At 52.0% G+C, this 19450-nt stretch overlaps 2 protein-coding genes across 2 annotated transcripts; both read left to right on the forward strand.

Annotated features, from left to right (window-relative positions):
* Positions 1-13574: 13574 nt before the first annotated feature.
* LOC128626240 (keratin-associated protein 20-1-like) lies at positions 13575-13757 on the forward strand. Its single transcript, XM_053657648.1, has one exon. It carries the CDS (start codon positions 13575-13577, stop codon positions 13755-13757), a length of 183 nt encoding a protein of 60 aa, XP_053513623.1.
* A 5266-nt stretch (positions 13758-19023) lies between these two features.
* Positions 19024-19203, forward strand: LOC119061012 (keratin-associated protein 19-7-like). The gene has a single exon (XM_037161387.2). It carries the CDS (start codon positions 19024-19026, stop codon positions 19201-19203), a length of 180 nt encoding a protein of 59 aa, XP_037017282.2.
* Positions 19204-19450: the final 247 nt, after the last annotated feature.

Genomic DNA, 19450 nt, shown 5'->3' on the forward strand with positions numbered 1-19450 from the left:
CTCCTTAGGTGGACGGGGAGACCAGCGGCCACACGAAAGGCTCCGAGGCAGGTCTCGTGGCATCGGGGTCCATGGAGGTGCGCTCTGCTCTGTCAGGGCCACAGGTGCCCTGGGATGTCGTCCTCCCAACAAAAGGAGTAGCATCTTCGGTAGCAAAATGGTCAGAAGGTGCAGCAGCCACAGCCAGAGGCGAAGCCGTAGCCACGACCACAGCCACAACCACAGCCCAGGCCTCTGTAGCCACAGCCGTAGCCACATCCAGAGCCGTAGCCACAGCCATAGCCGCAGCCACAGGAGTTCCCGCAATAGTTGCAACACATGCCGGCAGAGGGTGAGGTTTCGGTGCAGCTGCAGAAGGAGCTTCTGAGGTCAGCTGTCCCCTGCCACCAGAAGGCCAGGGAAGGCTGTTCATCCGGTGACTCACGTCACCGATGTTGGTCACGGGCCGGTGCGTGCAGGTCACACCTGTCGCTGACAGTGGGAGGGCTTGGCGTTCATCCAGGAGCTGCAGCGACTGCTCTGAACAAACCCACAGTCACCACCTCTGGTTTCGTTGGGGACCATGTCTGTCTTTCGCCCCCTGGTCATTGTCTTGGGCCAGTTACAAAACCATAGGGAAGGTTCCCACAACCACCTAACCATCTGAACAGGGATTCCGAAGCCAAGTTTGGGCGTCAGGTTCCGGGGAGGCCGGGAGAGCTTCTGTTGGAACGAGGCTGGAAAATGGGCCTGACCGAACTCGGCCCGGCTAAGTCGTCACTAACGAATGTGGTCCCTGTCACCGGGGCCCGGGGCTGCCCCAGGCGGAAACGCCTCCGCGTCTCAGGTTGCGAGTCCGGGTTCTCAGGGGTGTCGTGCTGGTGCCACAGTGTGTTTTAGCCCCGGCGCTACTCCTCGGCAAATTTTCATTAACTCCTCCAGGTGGTGGTCGACCCAGAGAACCGACGCAAAAAGAATATTCTTTACAACAGCCCTGTTCAACACTCTCAATCGCAGATTCTCCCAGTGATTTCAGCTATTTGACATGAATAAAAGTGCAAAAGTCAGCTTGCTTATAAGCACTGATGTACTAGAAGGTTAGGAAACTCCCGAAAAGTTTCACAGCTCACACACACACACACACACACACACACACACACACACACACACGACCAAGATCCAGCAGCCACTCCTCCTTGTGACGCCGCCTGAAGTCCCCTCTCTGACCACTGGGGGCAGAGCCCTTGTCATGACCTGGAGCTTGCTGTTCCTCAGGGGGACCCTGTTCACTGGGAAATTACCCTGTTAAAATCCCCACGTGCTGCGGAGTCTCCCATCATTTCCGGCGTCATTTGGGGTCCTGGATGAAATTCACTTCTGCATGTTGCTGACAAGCCACGTGCGTCGAGAAGGGCTGAAGGCACCTGTCTACCTTTTCCTGTTCCCCAGAGCCGTCCGCCTTTGGGTCCCTCCCTGGGACTGGTCCCCTCCTCTCTGCCGATGAGCCGGTGGGACACCCAGGTCCCGTGAGAGGACACCTCTCAGCACATGCCGCAGAGGACAGGAGGAAGCTGGTGCAGGTGACCGCAGCAGGAGCGGCTCAGAGCAGCGGCCCGTCACCATGTCACAGGCCCAGGGGACGCGGGGGCTCAGCTCGGCCTGACCAGGGTCCCTCCCTGCCCAGAACCTCACGACATCACCCCCACGGCGTCCACGGGATGTGAGAAAGCTGCTTCTGTGTGTAATGGAACCTGAGCTGCCAGATTGGCAGGTCCGCCCCTGACTTTGCATCAAGAGCACTTGTACCAAAAAAGGAACTGGCTCTGTTAACTGGAGTTCAGACTTGCTCAGCTCGAGCTTCAGACGCCAACCCCACAGAGTCACAAAAGTCCTCTTTTCCTTGACACTAGAGGTGAGTTGCAGGCTTGTCCTCAGCTGAAGGGGGAGGACTGTACTTGGCCGTGTGTCCTCAGGGGTCACCTTGGCCTCCCCACACCTGCACTTTCAGTCCTTAAGCCGAACTTGTAACTACAGTTCCTCCCAGACGAGCTATGGCAACAGGTTCCGTGCAGAGGAACTTCCTGAAATGTACGGCTGCCCCCACAAGAAAGCCAGTCCCTGTTTGTGTGACTGACCAGCTCTCACTCACCCTTCCTCCTGAAGCAAGAAGTTTGTCTCTCTTCCAGAAAGGTTCCAGACCCTTCTCTCTCCTTCCTCGTAGTCCCGGCCTCGCCTCTGACGTCCGCTCTGTCTGTCCCAAACACCCGGGTGTAAGGGCGGTGCGGTGACGTCTGCTCTTGGCAGAGGGTGGCTTGGCCTTTCCCACACTTTAGAAGCAGATGAGACTCTGAGTTCTCTGTTTTAGGACTTAATAAATGTCCTTTGTTAAGGGCTTTCTGAAAGTTTGTGGACGAGCTCACCCTCTTATCTAATTTATAAAAATTGCTTCTATTTCTTCGAGAATAGCAATCAGTGTGCCCATCCTCTTTTGCCCTTTCTCTACTCAAGACTGTAATTTCTTTCAAGATTCCTGGGATTCTGGGAACACTGCATCTGTTTAACCGTGGGTGGTTAAGTTTTGACTCCAGTTTTTGAGGCCTTTTCACGCCCAGCATGAAGACCAGGTTTCTGAAACCAAACCCCCCCAGCGGCTGCCCCCGCGCAGACACGGGAGCACGAGCGTTTCCGGTTCTGCGCTTTCCCGGGAGCCGCACCCCCACCGTCACCATCGGGGTGCAGAGCTCACGGGCATTGCTCCCCTGGGGGTCCCGGAAGAGGGGAGGACACGGAGGGGCAGCTGCTTCCCCCCAAATCACCTGGGAACAGGTGGCCCTGCCTGGGCCTAGGCACAGTGGGCGGGAACGCACCTCGTGAGGGAGTCGTCCTCATCCTGGGGGCGTCACCCATCAGGAGGGCGCGTGGGTGGGGCGCTGTGTCGGGACTGTCCCCTCCCCACCCCCCGTGTCTGTGCAGCGTTGTCCAGAGAGACGCAGCTCACCCTCCGCACCAGTCTCACTGACGCCGGCCCGCAGCCCTTCAGGTCCACCCTGGGCGCCCACCCCACACACCCCGCATCCCCGGTGCTGAGAAGAGGTGCAGACCCGTCCAAAAGCACTTCTGTGGCTGCTCCTTCCCCTCCCCCTTCCCCTCCTCCTCCCTGTGGGTGTCTCAGGTCTCAAGGGTCCTCCCTGCACAGAACCTTGGGGTGCTCTGTCCCCTGTCACTGTTGGTGCCGCCTCCCACCGCAGGTCCAAGCTGAGCAAAAGGTGTCCCAAAGTTTTATGTTCTCTTTTGCAGCAATCGTACTATTTTAATAATTCCCACGCATTTCCGTGAGGTTGTTTGTGCGAGAACACTCCTGGTTACTAAGAGAAACGTCATGTGACCTCCCCGAGGTGGCTCTGCTCTTGTGTTGGTTTGTTCCTCTGCCATCACTTCGTGTTTACATTTGCGTTTGCATGACCGACGGCTCCACAGGTGCTCCCAAGTCATCCGGGGTCGTGACCCAAGCATTTGTGCAACGGTTTCCTGCTGAGGCCTCATCAGACTGACACCACGGATACAAAGACGTGTGTGAGGTGACTGTGGTCCGTCTTCTCTCAGGTGCAGGTCTACCTGCGCAGGAACTGGAAGTACATTAGACCGTCGGACAACAATGTTACGTTTTATTCCTGGAACAGCGTGAAATAGCCCGAGACCACACACTGTGGAAAGGCGGAGGCCTTCCTGGAAGAAGTGACATTTGCAGGTCGAGGAGGTGACGGAGGAGCGCTGGACGAAGAGGACGGGTCTCTCTGTGCGTGTCTGTGTGTCTCCGTGTGTGCACACATCTCAGAAATGCGGGAGGGGGTGCCAGGTGCTGGGAGAGAAATAGAAGCAATGGAAGTCAAAATAACTGGAAAATATTCAATGCAGAAAACTAAACAATCCAGAGAGAAAGAGAGAGAGGCTCAACGTTGAAATGACCATATTTTAAATCTCGAGTCACAGTGGAACTGAAATGTAATGTTTCAGCCTATTTTCCAGGATGTGAACATTTTCATTTTGCACACAAGGGCTGCGGCCATTCGTCACCATGGAGCAGACGGAATTGTCCACGGCCTGGAGGCGCCTGGAGGTGCAGGGCCCTGCCCTGCAGGAGGCCTTTCCTTATTGTTGGGTAAATCAATTCGGCCACCGGCTCACCCTGTGCTTCCCGGTAACACCGTCTCTGGGGGCGGCGGCCCTGAAATCAGGACACAGGACAGTGCTGCGGGCTCACCTCTGCCCTCGGAGGGTCCTCCAGCGGCCCCTGTCCCTTCACAGCCCCTCCCACCCGGACCCCTCCACTTTCCTGGTTCCTGTACCATCCACCTTCTTGTGTCTCCTCGTGGTGTCACCTCTTCCTCATCTTCAAGTCCCCATCCTCCAGACCCTCCCCAAACCCAAACATCACCTGGGTGACCCAACACGGAGAGCATGCAGCACCCAAATGCCCCAGCAATGGATACATAGAAAACCAGGCTCTCCCGATGTCCCCCTGGATGCTGCGGGCTGGAGTCACTGCAGCCCACATCGGGGACCCCGTGGGCAGCCACATCGCACCTCGGCTCCTCCTCCGGGCTGTCCTCCGACCTGTCCGAGGATGGCCTCTGCAGAGAGGAGCCGGGGCCAGGCTTGCCCGCCAGTGTTTTCGGGGCAGTGAAGTGGGAGGGCGACCTGTGCAGGGAGGGGGCGAGTGCAAGCTCGGGGCTGAGGCATGTCCCCCCACTGCGGAGGAAACTAGGGGGTCTGCAGGGCGCCCAGGAGGGGCTCCTTTAAGTCGGGGAGGGGAGCTGGGCTTCGTCCCTTCTCCCCCACTCTGCATCCGTTTGCTTAAGATAATCCCAGTTTCTCCAAAACTTAAAACCAACCTTAGACTCTACACATAATAGATATTTGCTGAGCGAGCGGGCGTGAGAATGACCCAACTTAAAGCCACTGGGGTTTACTCACGTGGGTCACACCCCCTTGTGCTGGGGGGCGGACGTCAGGTCTCCTGGGAGGTGTCCCTTCTCCGTCTGTCTGCTGAGGCTGGTATTCGGGGGCCGCCTCGACGCGGCGCACTCAGCCCACCCGCGGACACTGCTCCCCCGCCCAGGCTCCCTCTCCACCCGTCCACGCGGCTGCTCAGGAGCTGGGGGGGCCTGGGCTGCGGGAGACGCCCTTCGCTCCGGCGCGCGGGCTCTCGTCTCCTGTGGCCTGAGACCGCCAAGGCACTGCCCTGGGCTCTGCGTGTCTTTGTGGAGGACACTCCTGACCCTTTCAGTGGGCGTGGGTGCTGCTTTCCTGTCCTTTCTGCTCTGGTGACAGTCCTGTCACCAATCCTAATCACTATGATTAGACCCTGCCCCCATTTTTCATTTGTGACATTTTAGGTGATTCAGATCGTCGAAATCACATAGTAATTTTTCTGTGCTGCTTTGTTCACTAGCTGCAGACCACTCGGGATTTCCTGTGGCAACACACGCCGTGTGAACACTGTGTTTAACTATGGCCGAGTGTTCGATGCGTCCGGGCACTTCGGTTCACGGTTCCTCTGCTGCGCACGCGGGCTGTTTTCATTATTGTTCTTATTATTATAGGAACTACTGAGACAAATGCCTTCGGGCTCCACTTTTATCATTCTTTCGTATCTGATCCTTAGGGAAAGTTGTAATTATTACATGTGCTGTGCATTTTGAAATCTTTTTTTTTCTCTGGGAACAATTCCTGACTTTTGCTCTGCATTTCCTGGCAGCCATCGCAGACGTTCGTGGTGTGATCAGTGTCCACGGGGTGAAGGTACACCTCCTTCCCCGACGGGGTCGCGCCTGGCCCGAGGTCTGAGGGACCGCCCTTCCACGCGTGTACAGAACACGCTGCATTGTGCAGTGGAGGCCGTGTGCCCGGGAAGTGGCGTGTGGGGTGAGGACCCAGATGACGGCAGCCAGCCTTTATTTTCCCGGTCACTACAGGGATGAACTTTGGAAAACGCTCTGGTCAGAGTCCTCGGTAACGGCCGATGGCATAACTGCCAGGGACCCACTGGTAATCCCGCCGTGGCCGGATAAAAATGTGGTCGTCCAGGGATTTGACTCCACTGCGTTGCATTTGCCCAGGGTGTAGGTCAGGGCTCTCCATGTTAAAATAGCACGAGCATCATGTCCAGGAGCCCTGTGTAAGTTTTCGTTCCCCTCACTCAGTGTGGGCAACTGTGCCGTCCCACTGAGTCCCGGTTATGTTTCTGGGGGGGGCAGGGACTGAGGAATCTGTGCTGTGGTGGATGGGAAGCCATGTGCCTCAACAGCAGCTTCTGTGACAGTAGAATTTTGTGAAAATTACTGTCTATTATAGATTATTTTTTTATTTTTCAAAAAGATTTTATTTACTTAACTTTAGAGAGAGGAAGGGAGGGAGAAAGAGAAGAGAAATATCAATGTGTGGTTGCCTCTCACACGCCCCCTACTGGGGACCTGGCCCGCAACCCAGGCATGTGCCCTGACTGGGAATCGAACTGGCAACCCTTTGGTTCACAGGCTGGCAATCAATCCACGGAGCCACACCAGCCAGGGCTGTTACACATGATTTTTAAGAACATGAGAATTGCATTCAGAATACTCCAGCACTGTGGACATCGGGTCAATCTGTTTTGTGGTTGACAGAAAAGAGCTAAAGAAACTAAACCACGGCTGCATTGCCGGGGCCGCTTGTTTGGACTCTTTCTCACCAGCGACGTGCAGACCGTCCGTGTCTGCGGGGCGGGCGGGCTGCCAGGGTACCAAGGTGCAGTGAGTACCTTGGCTACAGGGTTCAAGGCATCTCGGTCAGGACGTGCCAGGAGGAAATTCAAACAAATAAAACAGAAGGCACGGTAGTTCAGATGGTTAGTTCATGGGATTAAAAATAACAAAGGAAGATAGCAAACCTCATGCATTAATCAAAGACAGCTAGCTGCAAAGCAAAACACAGCATTTAGCCAACTAGTGCATCGGAGGGGAGACCAGTCGTGACAAGGGTGGGTGGGCTGTGGTTGCCATAGAAGCACAGGCGGGGAGGGCCCAGCAGGGGGCCTGCACAGGTGACCAACCGAGAATGCTGCCTGTAGACCCACATAGGAAGCAGGCAACTACATCTTCTGGAATATGATGGGCGCAGGCAATGTGTTGACGAAAAGCTTTCCTTGCATAGTTATCACTTCTTGGCTCTCAGAGGATGGAGAGAAGGATCCAGAATCTCGCAGGCAGCCAGCTCTCCGGAAGCCTTCTGGGAAAACCTTAACCGCCCTGATAAATCTGTTTGATCTGGAGTCCGGCTCCCTCCGCAGCTTGGAGGCTGGTCACGGTCACATGTGAGGTTCAGTCTGTGCACTGAGATCTGCCTCATCTCCGGGGGGACGGGGGGGGCAGCGTTAGCAGTGCGGGCAGATTGTCTCTAGCACACAGTTGCCGACTCAGGAGTAGAAAGCAACTGTTGCAGGAACGGAAACACTTCAGTTTGCTTGACCTTGTGACCTCTCCTTATAGTTAACCTCCCTGGAAATCCAATCATAATTGGATCATTTTATTCACTTGCAGAGACAAATCCCTGTCACAGGGGGATGGAAATACCACAGCCGATTTCACAACCATGTCCTCTCACTTTATACAGGGAATGAGATCACGACGAGAGACCAGCTGACAGATTCACCACGGCCAGAAGCCACCGCGGGAATGGCCAGAGGCTCGCGCCACGCCTCCGCCTTCCCAGGAAGGGGGCTAAGCCGTCCTCTCATCCACAGGTGAAGGGAGACTGGAAGTGGAAGGTGTGTTTCTGCTATTTAAAAAAATTCCCCAATGTATGTGTGATGCCATATGGGTACTTGAATTATCTAAAGAATCACTTTGTAAATCATACAACTTTCTAATCACTATGTTGTACACCTGGGACTAATGCAAGATAACATTGAACGTCAACTGTAATTGAAAGGTAAAATGAAAAAAAACCCTTCGCTACCTCAATGTTGCAGGACTTTGAGTGTCCTCTACTAGGGGCCGAGACGCCCAGCCTATGAGTCACCTAACTTAGCTTTCATTAACTTCATGTGCTTTTAATTGCTGGCTCTCTTTACATCTTGAGATTCCATTTAAAACGCTGTATTTGTCTCCTTTTCTCTGTGAGAAGAATGTCTCTCATTTTCAGCAATTTGACACATTGAAGGGAACCTAACTTTCCGGACTTTGTGACAATGACTAAGACATCGTGCTTTACTGTTCCAGACATTGTATTTGTCCAATCAGTAATAATTCCAGCAAATAACTACTTCATGCATTTGGAGTACGCTGCCAGTAGGTGTCAGTAGTGGTCATTTGCTTTCAAAATGAGAAAGGCAAATACAGTATATATTTTTTAAAAAGATAGCCAAATACATAAAAGGAAAAACAGGACAAAAAACCCCCACAGGACCAAAAGTCTCCCAAAATAATGTACAAATTGAAAGCATTACCTAGTCAAGATGTTACACATTAACAATGGTGCAATTAGTAATAAAGTTACAGTTATTGTCAGCTATGAGCCAAACGCTAGCGCTTGAAATGATGGGAAGTAAAATATTCAAATTTGAGGGGAATATATCTGATGCTTGATAATTTACCACACAACCGTAAATTTAGAAAAAGCCATAGATGAAATAAAAATACCGTTGGTGCTGTAGAAAAACAGTACTGTTCTTAACCATTCTTTTTAGTAATTTGTAGAATATTCAGAAAAACAGCAAGCAGAAAGTGAGACTTATGGCCAAGACAGAGGCGTACGTGGATACACTTTGCCTCCTTGCACACCCAAAAGAAAGACAACAACAAATTTAAAAACAAGAACAACCAGAACTTACAGAAAACCAAACCGTATGGAAGTCTGACAACCAAGGAGTAAAAGAAGAACTGCTCATGCCGAGGTTGGAGGGCGGAGTCGGGCAGCCCGGGCAGAGCGGACTCGTGGCGAGGCAGCGGCGGGAGGACCACGTGGGCCCACATTTGGGTGCAGACAAACCGGGAGGAACAGCTAGGCAGCAAACGGACCACACAACTGAGGGCTCCAGCTCAGGGAGATTAAGCCTCAACCTCTGATTGAAAACACCTGTGGGGGTTGAGGCAGGTGGAGAGATTCCCAGCCTCACAGGAGAGTCCGTAGGAGGGACCTACAGGTCCCAGGACTTACACACCCACCTACCCGGGAATCAGCACCAGAAGGGCCCAGTTTGATTGTGGGAAGTGGGGAAGTGACTGAAAGCAGGGAGAGAGCCGAGCAAGTGGCACCGTTCCCTCTCAGACCCCTCCCCCCGACACAGCGCCACAAGGCAATGAGGTGGGTTACCCTGCCCGGGTGAACGCCTAAGGCTCCGCCCCTTACTACATGACAGACATGCCAAGACAAAAAAAAATGGCCTAAATGAAAGAACACACCAAAGCTCTAGAACTGAATACAACTAAATGATGAAGAGGTAGCCAACCTATCAGAAGCAGAGATCAAAACACTGGTGATCAGGATGTTCACAGAAATAGTTGAGTAAGGTCACAAAATAGAGGAAGAAGTAAAGGCTATACAAAGTGAAATAAAGAGAAATATGCAGAGAACCAACAGTGATGGGAACAAAATTGGGACTCAAATCAATAGTGTGGACCAGAAGGAAGAAATAAACATTCGACCATAACAGAATGATGAAACAAGAATTCAAAAAAATGAGGAGAGGCTTAGGAACCTCTGGGACAACTTCAAATGTTCCAACATCCAAATCACAGGGGTACCAGAAGGAGAAGAGGAAGAGCAAGAAATTGAAAAATTCCTTGAAAACATAATGAAGGAGAACTTCCCCAATCTGGCAAAGGAAATAGACTTTTAGGAAGTCCAGGAAGCTCAGAGACTCCCCAAAAAGTGGGACCCAAGGAAGCACACATCGCAGCACATCATAATTACATTACCCAAGATTAAAGATAAGGAGAGAATCTTAAAAGCAGCAAGAGGAAAGGAAATAGTTACCTACAAAGGAGTCCCCATAAGACTGTCAGCCGATTTTTCAAAAGAGACCTTGCAGGCAAAAGGGGCTGGAAAGAAGTATTCCAAGTCATGAAAGGCAAGGACCTACATCCAAGATTGCTCTATCCAGCAAAGCTTTCCTTTAGAATGGGAGGGCAGATAAAGTGCTTCTTAGATAAGGTCAAGTTAAAGAAGTTCATCATCACCAAGCCCTTATTATATGAAATGTTAAAGGGATTTATCTAAGAAAAAGAACGAGATAAAAAATATGAACAGTAAAATGACAACAAACTCACAACTGTCAACAACCACACCTAAAACAAAAAAACAAAAAACAAATTAAGCAAACAACTAGAACAGGAATAGAATCATAGAAATGGAGATCACATGGAGGGTTTTCAGTGGGGAAGGGGAGGGAGAATGGGGGAAAATGTACAGGGAATAAGAAGCATAAATGGTCGGTAGAAAATAGACAGGGGGAGGTTGAGAATAGTGTGGGAAATGGAGAAACCAAAGAACTTGTACGTACGACTCGTGGATATGAACTAAGCGGGGTGAATGCAGGTGGGAGGGAATAAAGGGGGAAAATGGAACAACTGTAATAGCCTAATCAATGAAATATATTTAAATTAAAAAAAGAAAAACAGCAAGCATAGTCTATGTCCTAGAAAAAGTTTAATAACTAACAAATATTTTAAAGTGGCATTTATCAACCCACAGTGATAAAACACTAGAGACTGGTTCGCTAAAAACTGTATTGAAATACATATTTTAATTAAGTAGTGAGCAGAAGGAAACATCCAGGATAAAACAATAAAACCACGTCTGTGTGATTGCATATGACAATAACAGAAAGGCTGTTTTATCGAGTATGAAAGGAACAGGAAATCTGTTTAATTGCAAATAAAAATGTAAACTTCTCAACATATAAAATGAAACATAGTCGGTGCTTTAAGTATGTTTATTATTTGATATTCACAATTAAAGGAATAAAATTAAAGGTATATTTATGGAATTCAAAAGTTAGGAGGAGTCCAAAAAGGCAATTACACAGAAAGAGGAAGCTACAAAAATTAAAGCATACAGTGAAATATTAAAATATAGAAAGTCAGTAGAGTCGATAAATAGATGAGTTGGTTGAAGAAATTAAAAAAGACCTGGGGTGTAAATTTTGTGTGTACAAGAAATTAAATATAAGCAGGAAAATATAAAATGATTACAGAAGAGTTTTTTTTTTCTCCCAAATTGTAGGTCAACAACATTCAGTTCGCATGTCAAGAAGCCGTAAACGTCTCCATAAAAGTCATGCTTTAAATCTATAAATATTTTAAGCCGAGATGGGCAATTTAACTAGAATAGTAATTATGGAAGTAAATGAAAATATTTCCAATAAATATTTCAAAGGTGCTAATGCCTTTCTTTATAGACATAAAATTCCTAAAGAAAACACTGGGAGATGAATGCAGATAAAGATAAATTGAGCTTTTTAGCGCCTTCTCACGAACGGTTAATTCCAGCAAAGGTACCGTGCTGTTTTCTTTTATATATTTTAACACCTACTGGGGAAGCTCTAATGTGGAAAAGTATACATTCTTTCAGATAAATGGTGAGATAATTTTGGAGCCAATTAGGGGCCCACTGCATTTATAAATTGAAACTGGGAGGAATTATCATCATTTCTGCGTGTTATCTTCTCATATAATGAAACAGACGTCACTTCACCCACTCAGGCCCTTCCTCGTTGTTCCCTGTAGTTCTTGCCCCTGCGACCGGCGCTCCCTGCTGGTTGGTTGACACCGACGTTGAACTTGGATGAGCTGTCATCCGCGAGTACTTTCTGTGAGGCTGTGGCAGCGGGTACAGAAGGGTCTTTGAGTGTATAGTGTTTATTTTATTACAGTCCACTCCCGTGCAGTCTTTGTTACTCTCCCTGGTCGCTGCTCTGATGTTCTGTGTCGCCGGGTGGGACCACGCGCTGGGCCCTCCGGCAGGATTCGCGTTCTGCTGCACCGCCTCTGGTGAGCTGACCTCCTCTGCGGAAGATGCGCTAATCGTGGAAACCGGACTTGCCTCATTTCAGTGCTCCTTTGCAGAGTCCACGCGTGTTTTTTCACACTGACGATGACATTGAACAGTGCACTCAGACTGAAGCAGCCCTTTTGGGAAACACAGAAACAGAGAATGGTTCATTTTCTGTGGCTAAGTGTTGTTCATAGAGTCAGTTAATAAGACAACCATGTCTTTATCTTGTAAAATTAAGATCACCATTGGGATGGTCAAAAAATGATCTACAGATTTTGTATCAGATATCTAAAAAAATCTCTACCCGTAAAAACTGTGTCTCTAATCATTTCATTTCATGAAGACTCTCTGATCCTTTCCTGGGTAAACAGAGCTTTCTTGTCATATTTAAACACCACTCTTCACACCACCATCATTCTTTTTAACATCAGCAATAACTGGCTGGAGGTGGAAATACTTCAGCAGCAACAGAACCGTAATCGGGGAACGTGAACGGCAGTGAAGAACCGAGACGCGAAGCCGCGCGCAGCGGCTCAGGCTGTACTGCTGGGTGGGACTCGGTGAGAACACGGCGCTGCCCTTCACCTCCAACGTTGGTGACAGCTAATCCACACTGAAAATGCCACGGACCCTCCACACGGTCGTGTTGCCGGTGCTCCGCCCGGTCTCCCCAGTGTTGGGTAAGTGTCCCTCCATGTGTGTTTCACTGGCCCTTGGGTGCCACTAGGAAATGTCAAGGAAATCGGTTTCCGAGAGTGAGAGAAAGGATGGGTGCATCTTAGATATTGGTGTATAGAATACACCTGTCAATATGTACAATTCCTCTACAGGTGTTACCTTTGAAGACACTCATAAATGTCACACACACACAAATACACACCTACTTTCCCCGGGCGAACATCTTCTAGACTTCTCATGCTCACGAAATGTGGGTGCATGTGGAACCCAGCAGCACACAGCTGCGTGAAAACTTCTGAACCAGGAGGAACGCAGCGCTGTGAATTACTCTAAAAACACGACTGGCCGGCAAACCCCAACATCGGTTCTGCCAAAAAGCTAAAACAAGACAAAAGGCGGTGTTTATCCGGACTCCCCCAAAACAAAACTCAGGACCGTGTGGCTGGCAAGCACCAGCGGCCCTGTGTGCCCCCCGCCCCGGGGCGGCCTGGGGACTCTGCCGTCTGTGTCCTGCATGTGCTGAGGCACGTGGGCTTATTTCACAGCGAGATCGAGTAGTGAGCGTGGCTTCCAAGGATGCGAGGACAGGGAGCTCGGCAGCAGAGCCCAAGCACGGCAGTAAATTTGGCCTTATTACTTGAGGCCCACGTCCACCTCCAAGAATTCAGAGGCAGCAGTGACGCTGGCGTGAGTGGGTGTGAGGGCCTCCTCTCTAGATGACCACACGGTTATGACATAGTTTTCCTACAAATTAGTTGTCAAACGTGAGCCGGGCTGCTTGTTGGCCACGCCCACGGCCCAGGGTGTATAAAAGGTCCCGCTGCAGCCTCACCGCCCATTCTGCACACAGACTCGCCTTCTCCTCCGAACCCTCACCTCCTGGCACCATGAGCTACTACGGCAACTACTACGGCAACTACTATGGGGGCCTGGGCTGTGGCTACGGCTGCTACCGAGGCCTGGGCTGCAGCTACGGCCTTGGGGGCCTGGGCTGGGGCTACGGTGGGTGCGGATACAGCTGCTACCGGCCCTGCTGCTATGGGAGGTTCTGGTCCTCTGGCTACTACTGAGTGGCCTTGCCTGTGGCCTTGCCCGTCCCCTCGCTGACCCTCCCTGGACACACCCCACTGTCGGCACCTGGTTCGATTACTGAAGTCATGGGCCGGCCCCAGGTCCTGGGGCCACCTGAGACTTCGGTACCCGGCACTGGATGGACAGTCACCTGAACTCCACTGGGTGTGGGCGAGGGGTGTGGGGGGGCATTTGGGCGACGATGCTCCTTGGGGGTCCATATTTTGGCACAACCCTCATTCCAGATTGTCTATGTGAGATGAGGAAATTTTCATTAAACTCGCTCCCCCAGCACTTGCGATGTGTTCTCCTGTTGCGTCTCTGCCCGGCAGCCGGGCTTCCCTTTCCTGCCAGCGGTGCAGGTTTCGGGGTGTCCACCCGCAGTGGGTCCGCGTGCTTGCATTTGGGCCACACCTGGCGATGGTGGCACGGCTGTCACCCGGAGTCAGCCTGCGGGGGGCGGGGGACGTCCAGTTCTTCCAGCACTTGGTCAGCAGCGCGTCGGCCCAGCCGCACCTGCTCTGGTCTGGTCCCCTGTCCACAGAGGGACCACTGTCCACAGCCCCAGGCTGTTCGCACTCACTGCACAAGCTGTCACACAGCGGTTCTGGCTCCGAGCTCCGGGCTCTGGGCTCCAGGCTCCGGGCTCTGGCTCCGGGCAGGTTGCGCTCCAGTGCTGTCAGAAGCGGTGCTGTGAACAGGTCTGTTCTACTGCGGCCACTTCTCTGGACTCAACCATACCTGAGGGGCTCAGACGGCCTTCACCAACTGTGGTGATGGGTCAGCCAAGTTGCTGGCCCCGTTTTACAGGAACCCGGAGCTTTGCGCTGCATTTCAGTGCGCGGCTCAGCAAGTCCTCACCTCGGGTGTCCACACAGACACTTGCCAACTGCAGGTGTTGACTCCTCGGAGCGTCCCTGCCTTGGTTAGTGCTCCCTCCAATAATCGGACTGATTGCACGTCTGTGAGTCCGTGTGTGATTCTGTTTAAAGGGCCCAGCCAGCCCGGGGCACGCGTGTGAGCGTGTTTCTGCGTGCGGGCGTCACGCAGTGCCCGCATCGCCCCCCCCGCTCCGTTCCCCCATCGCTCCTGCCTCCAGTTGCTTCGCCGCTCACTCAGACAAGACCACGCAACACAGAACTAACATCAGGGTGACAACATCCTGCAGGAACGGAATTCTGTCGCCTCTTCCAGGAGCTTCCTCTCCGACGTCAGGACAGGAGTTCTCATGATGTGTCTTACGCGAATGGCAGCCTCCGAAAGGCCCTCCGCCCCACTAACATATCGATTATGACGGTTGCGTCCTTAGCTCTGGATTCTAGAGACCTCACTGGTCAAAAGCAGAAGCACATAACGTTTGGGAAAAGGGGGTAAAAAAATCTCTGCGAGACGCCACCAGAACCCGAGGTCATCATGAAAATAAAGCACACAGTGACAGTGGGTGTCTTCCACGGGCCACTCCCAGAACTTGGGGCAGCTCTCAGTGACACTGGTGGACGGGAGGCAGAGCAGGCCACCTGCAGTACAAGTGCCAGCGACCGAGACCAGAAGTGCCGTGAGTTTGCAAAGTAAGTGCGCATTAGTCCACATGGCAAGGCAGCCCCTGTCACTAGGCAGCCCGGGCTGGGCACCTGGGAAGAATCGTGCTGTGAACCGCGTGGGCCGGAGCCAGCAGGGTGCGCGGCGTCACCCTGGTGACGGTGCCTCCCGGACCGACACCACCACTCACTTATCCCATCAGCCCCCCAAGAATGACATGGCATCACGTGGGGGCTGGAGGGTCCTAATCACCAGAGGCAGAGAGACGGACAAAGCTCCCCGTGACCCAGACGGCCTTGCAGCCCAGACGGAGGGAGGCACAGCTGCAACTCTCTGCGTCCGCCTGTGAGGGAGGTTTCGGTACTGGGTGCGGGGGTCTCCCCGCAGGGGCATCTCCCCAGACCGTGGGTCGCCAGCCAGCGAACGCTCCCTGCCTGAAGTCAGCATTAAACAGAAGCACGAGCAGAGAGCATTTCGCCCTGGCCGGGGGGCTCCATTGGTTGGAGCAACCCCCCAGACACCAACAGACAGGGGGCTCGATTCCGGGTCGGGGAACATTCCTAGGTTACGGGTTCAACCCCTGGTCAGACTGCATGTGGGAGACAAACAATTGGTGTTTCTCACTCCCTTCCCCTCTCTAAAATCAATAAACATCGTTTATTAAGATATACTTTTTATTGGTGCTCAGATATAGTAGTCCCGCTGTTTCCCCATTGCTCACCCCTACCCTTCCCCCCACTCCCACAGACAAGCCCTCCCATTGTCCACGCCCACGAGTCCTCTGTTCATGTTCCTTTGCTTGTCCCTTCCCCTTCTTTCCCCATTACCACCCTCCTCTGCACCCGCCCCGTTACTGTCAGTTTGTACATTAAATGTACCTATAAAAGATAGTTTCAGCTTCGGTTTTTTGAGGAAACGCCACACTGCTTCCCACGGCGGCTGCCCCAGTCTGCATTCCCACCAGCAGTGCACGAGGGTCCCCTTGCTCCACAGCCTCACCAGCGCTTGTTTGTGGATTTGGTCGTGATGGCCTTTCTGACTGGTGTGAGGTGGTGTCTCATTGTGGTTTTCGTTTGCATCTCTCTCATGGCCAGGGATGCTGAGTATTTTTTCACGGGTCTCCGGGCGCTGCATAGAAGTCCTAGAGGAAAACACAGCAGAAATATTTTCACTATATGTCCCCTAGGTCAAGGGATATAAAGGAAAGAATAAACAAATGGGATCTCATCAAATTAAAAAAGTTTCTGCATGGATAAAGAAAGCATCAACAAAATGGAAAAGAAACCAACCGTATGGGAAAACATATTTGCTGATGAAACCTCGGATAAGGGTTTGATCTCCAAAATACAAAAATAACTCACACGACTCCACTCCGGGAAGAAAAACAATCCAATTAAAAAATGGACTAAGGGTCTGAACAGGTACTTCCCCAAGGAGGGTACACAGAGGTCAGTCAACATACTGTAAAAAATTACAAAGAAAAGAAGGGAGGATTCGACTGTGCTGGGCACAGTGTGTGCGTCCGGCCGAGTGGTCTGCACCAATCTCCCTGCAAACAACAGCTGGAGGCAGCTGGCCCAGGACACACGCGCTCACCCCACAGCTTCCGGGGGGACTCACCCGGAAACTGGACGCGGGAGTGGGCTAGCCGGCCGACTGTGGTCATCAGGGACAGTGGTGACCATCAGGCAGGAATTGCTACGAGTGCGCATGTGAAATCGATGGGAGGTGACTTTGAAGAATCGGGCCCCTGTTTTGTAACCGTCATTAGTCTAAAGATCAAAGTTACAGAACTGATTGTGTAAGAAAGACACTATTTTAATGGCCGTAAGTTTTAATCGTGCATGTGTTGCTGGAGGCTTTCACTGAATTCTCCTACGTAAAACATTAGTGAAGGATATTTTTACTTGGTAAAGAATATCGTATTCTTTTCAAAGAACTTCATGTTCTTCTGCAACATTTATAACAGCTTTTTGGGATTACAATCATTTTCATTCTAGTTTCCTCAACGAATCCTTAGGTGACTGTCTGTGGGTGGAGCAACCACTTGGAAAGTCGTGCCGGCTGGCGAGTCCCCCGGGAATTTCTAGGTGACAGTGACACGGACCGTCACCCACGATGGACGGCGTTCCTGCGGCATCCAGACAGGCGACACTCTGAGCAGCAGTCCTTGCTTTCTTGAGCCAACCAAAGTAGACCTGAAAAGGAATGTTTAAAGCATTAATCTTAATTTCTTTTTAAAAAGAACTGTGTTTTTCATAGTTTGTGTTTCTCCTGTGAGTGTTAAGGACTTTCTTTGGAAGCCACGCTGCCTCCGAAGGCCTTGGTGGGGGCGGGGTTCCCAGCGCGCCACGCCCTGTGCTCGGGAGCAGTGATTCTTGAGCCAAAAGGAGCAGTTTTCAGCTCATCTCGGCCACCAGCCAGCTGCCTGACCTTGAGCCGGTAACTGAGCAGGACTGTAACAGTACTGCAGGGAACATTTACACGGACGCGCGGAAACTCTTCTGATACCACCTTCCACGGCATCTGCCCAGCAGGCTTCTCCCACGTGACACGTGGTGATTGGGAAACTGCTCTGACTTCAGCCTGTGGCCCTCTAAAAAGTTAAATGTCGCCAAGGGGGCTCTCAGCTGACAGGAAGAGCAGGTTGTATTACAGGGTATGGCACAGCCGGCTGCGGTCTCACACAGGACCGGTACTTCGGGGAAGACCTGGGCTTCAGTGTGTGTGGATTCTGGGGAGGAGAAGCACAGCACCCTTGGCTTAGAAAGCGTGAACAGCCACAGGCCGCTGAGGGAGGGCAGGGTCAGGGGCAGAGGCAGCCCACGCGATGCAGCTGGGAGACTCTCTGAGGCTCTAGAGATGAACTATTTACAGAGTTTGACACTCAGAAACGCAAACAAGTGTGCCGATCATAAAAACACGGTAGCATCTTATCGACAGTAAATACCTTTCTAGGAATTTACATAAAACAGAGAAACACGGCACGTGCCCCTTCAATAACGAGTCACACGAACCAGAGGGAGACGCCGACCCAGTCAGGAGATCAGGTGATTGACACAACGCTCAAGGAGTTTGTCCTCTCGGGTGGCACTCAGAGGTGGGGCTCTCCACCCCCCACCCGTGCACTGAGATGTCTCTGTGCTGTCACACTCGCAAAACTGACACATGGCACTGGACTTCAGTCACCTCCCTGACACCGTGAGCTACTACGGAAGCTACTGTGGAGCCCTGGCCTACGGCTGTGGCAGCTTTGGTGGCCTGGGCTACGGCTGTGGCTACAGAGGCTACGGGTGCACCTGCTGAGCCCCTGTTCATTTACCCCTCAGTGCGGCACAACAACACAAGGAAACGCACAGGTGAGGCAATACTCAGTTTTAAAACTCAGCTCTCGAATGTGCCAGCGTGTTACGCAATGCGCTCCGCCAGGAGGAACACCAGCAGCCTGGTAAGTCCAGGCTTTGAAGATGCAGCAATTTCTTCTCATAAAAGAGATGCGATACGTTTAAGGGCACCGGTGTGAGCAGAGACACTTTAATGAGAATGAAGACGTCACCCTCAGATGCTGGGATTGCATCAGCTGAGATGGCCCCAAAAGACGCAGTGAAGGAGGCACGTGTTCAACCGCACGCTCTGCACAGGGTATATAAGTGCCCCTGCACACTCGCTGACAGACACACTCAGGGTCTTGTCTTGAGCAGCAGACACACTCACCCCACTGACACCATGAGCTACTACGGCAGCTACTATGGAGGCCTGGGCTACGGCTATGGAGGCTTTGGTGGCCTGGGCTATGGCTATGGTGGCTTTGGTGGCCTGGGCTACGGCTGTGGCTACAGAGGCTATGGATGTGGCTGCTGGCGCCCCTGCTGCTATGGAAGGTACTGGTCTTCTGGCTTCTACTGAGTGAGCAGCCCACTCACTTCTGCCAGCCCGCTGCCCCCAGAAGCCCAGCCCCCACCTGTAGCCTGCACCTCCTGCCTGCATCTCTGCACTGAGGTCTGACATCCCGGCTCCCACAACGAGGGCAGGGAGGCTCGGGGACCTGGATGCTGGCGACTGCTCAGCCCTGGTCCTCGGGGTCCACCTCTGAGCAGGAGGGAGGATCGTCATGTTCCAGCCGGGCTGCGTCTCTCCAGATCTGATGTCTGAC

Source organism: Artibeus jamaicensis, unplaced genomic scaffold (assembly GCF_021234435.1).
Source record: "Artibeus jamaicensis isolate MK-2021 breed Jamaican fruit bat unplaced genomic scaffold, CSHL_Jam_final scaffold_474, whole genome shotgun sequence".
Lineage (NCBI taxonomy): Eukaryota > Metazoa > Chordata > Mammalia > Chiroptera > Phyllostomidae > Artibeus > Artibeus jamaicensis.

What these genes read in the sequence shown, in the direction of transcription:
- LOC128626240 (XM_053657648.1), top strand. Translation starts at nt 13,575, where the DNA reads ATGAGCTACTACGGCAACTACTACGGCAACTACTATGGGGGCCTGGGC.
- LOC119061012 (XM_037161387.2), top strand. Translation starts at nt 19,024, where the DNA reads ATGAGCTACTACGGCAGCTACTATGGAGGCCTGGGCTACGGCTATGGA.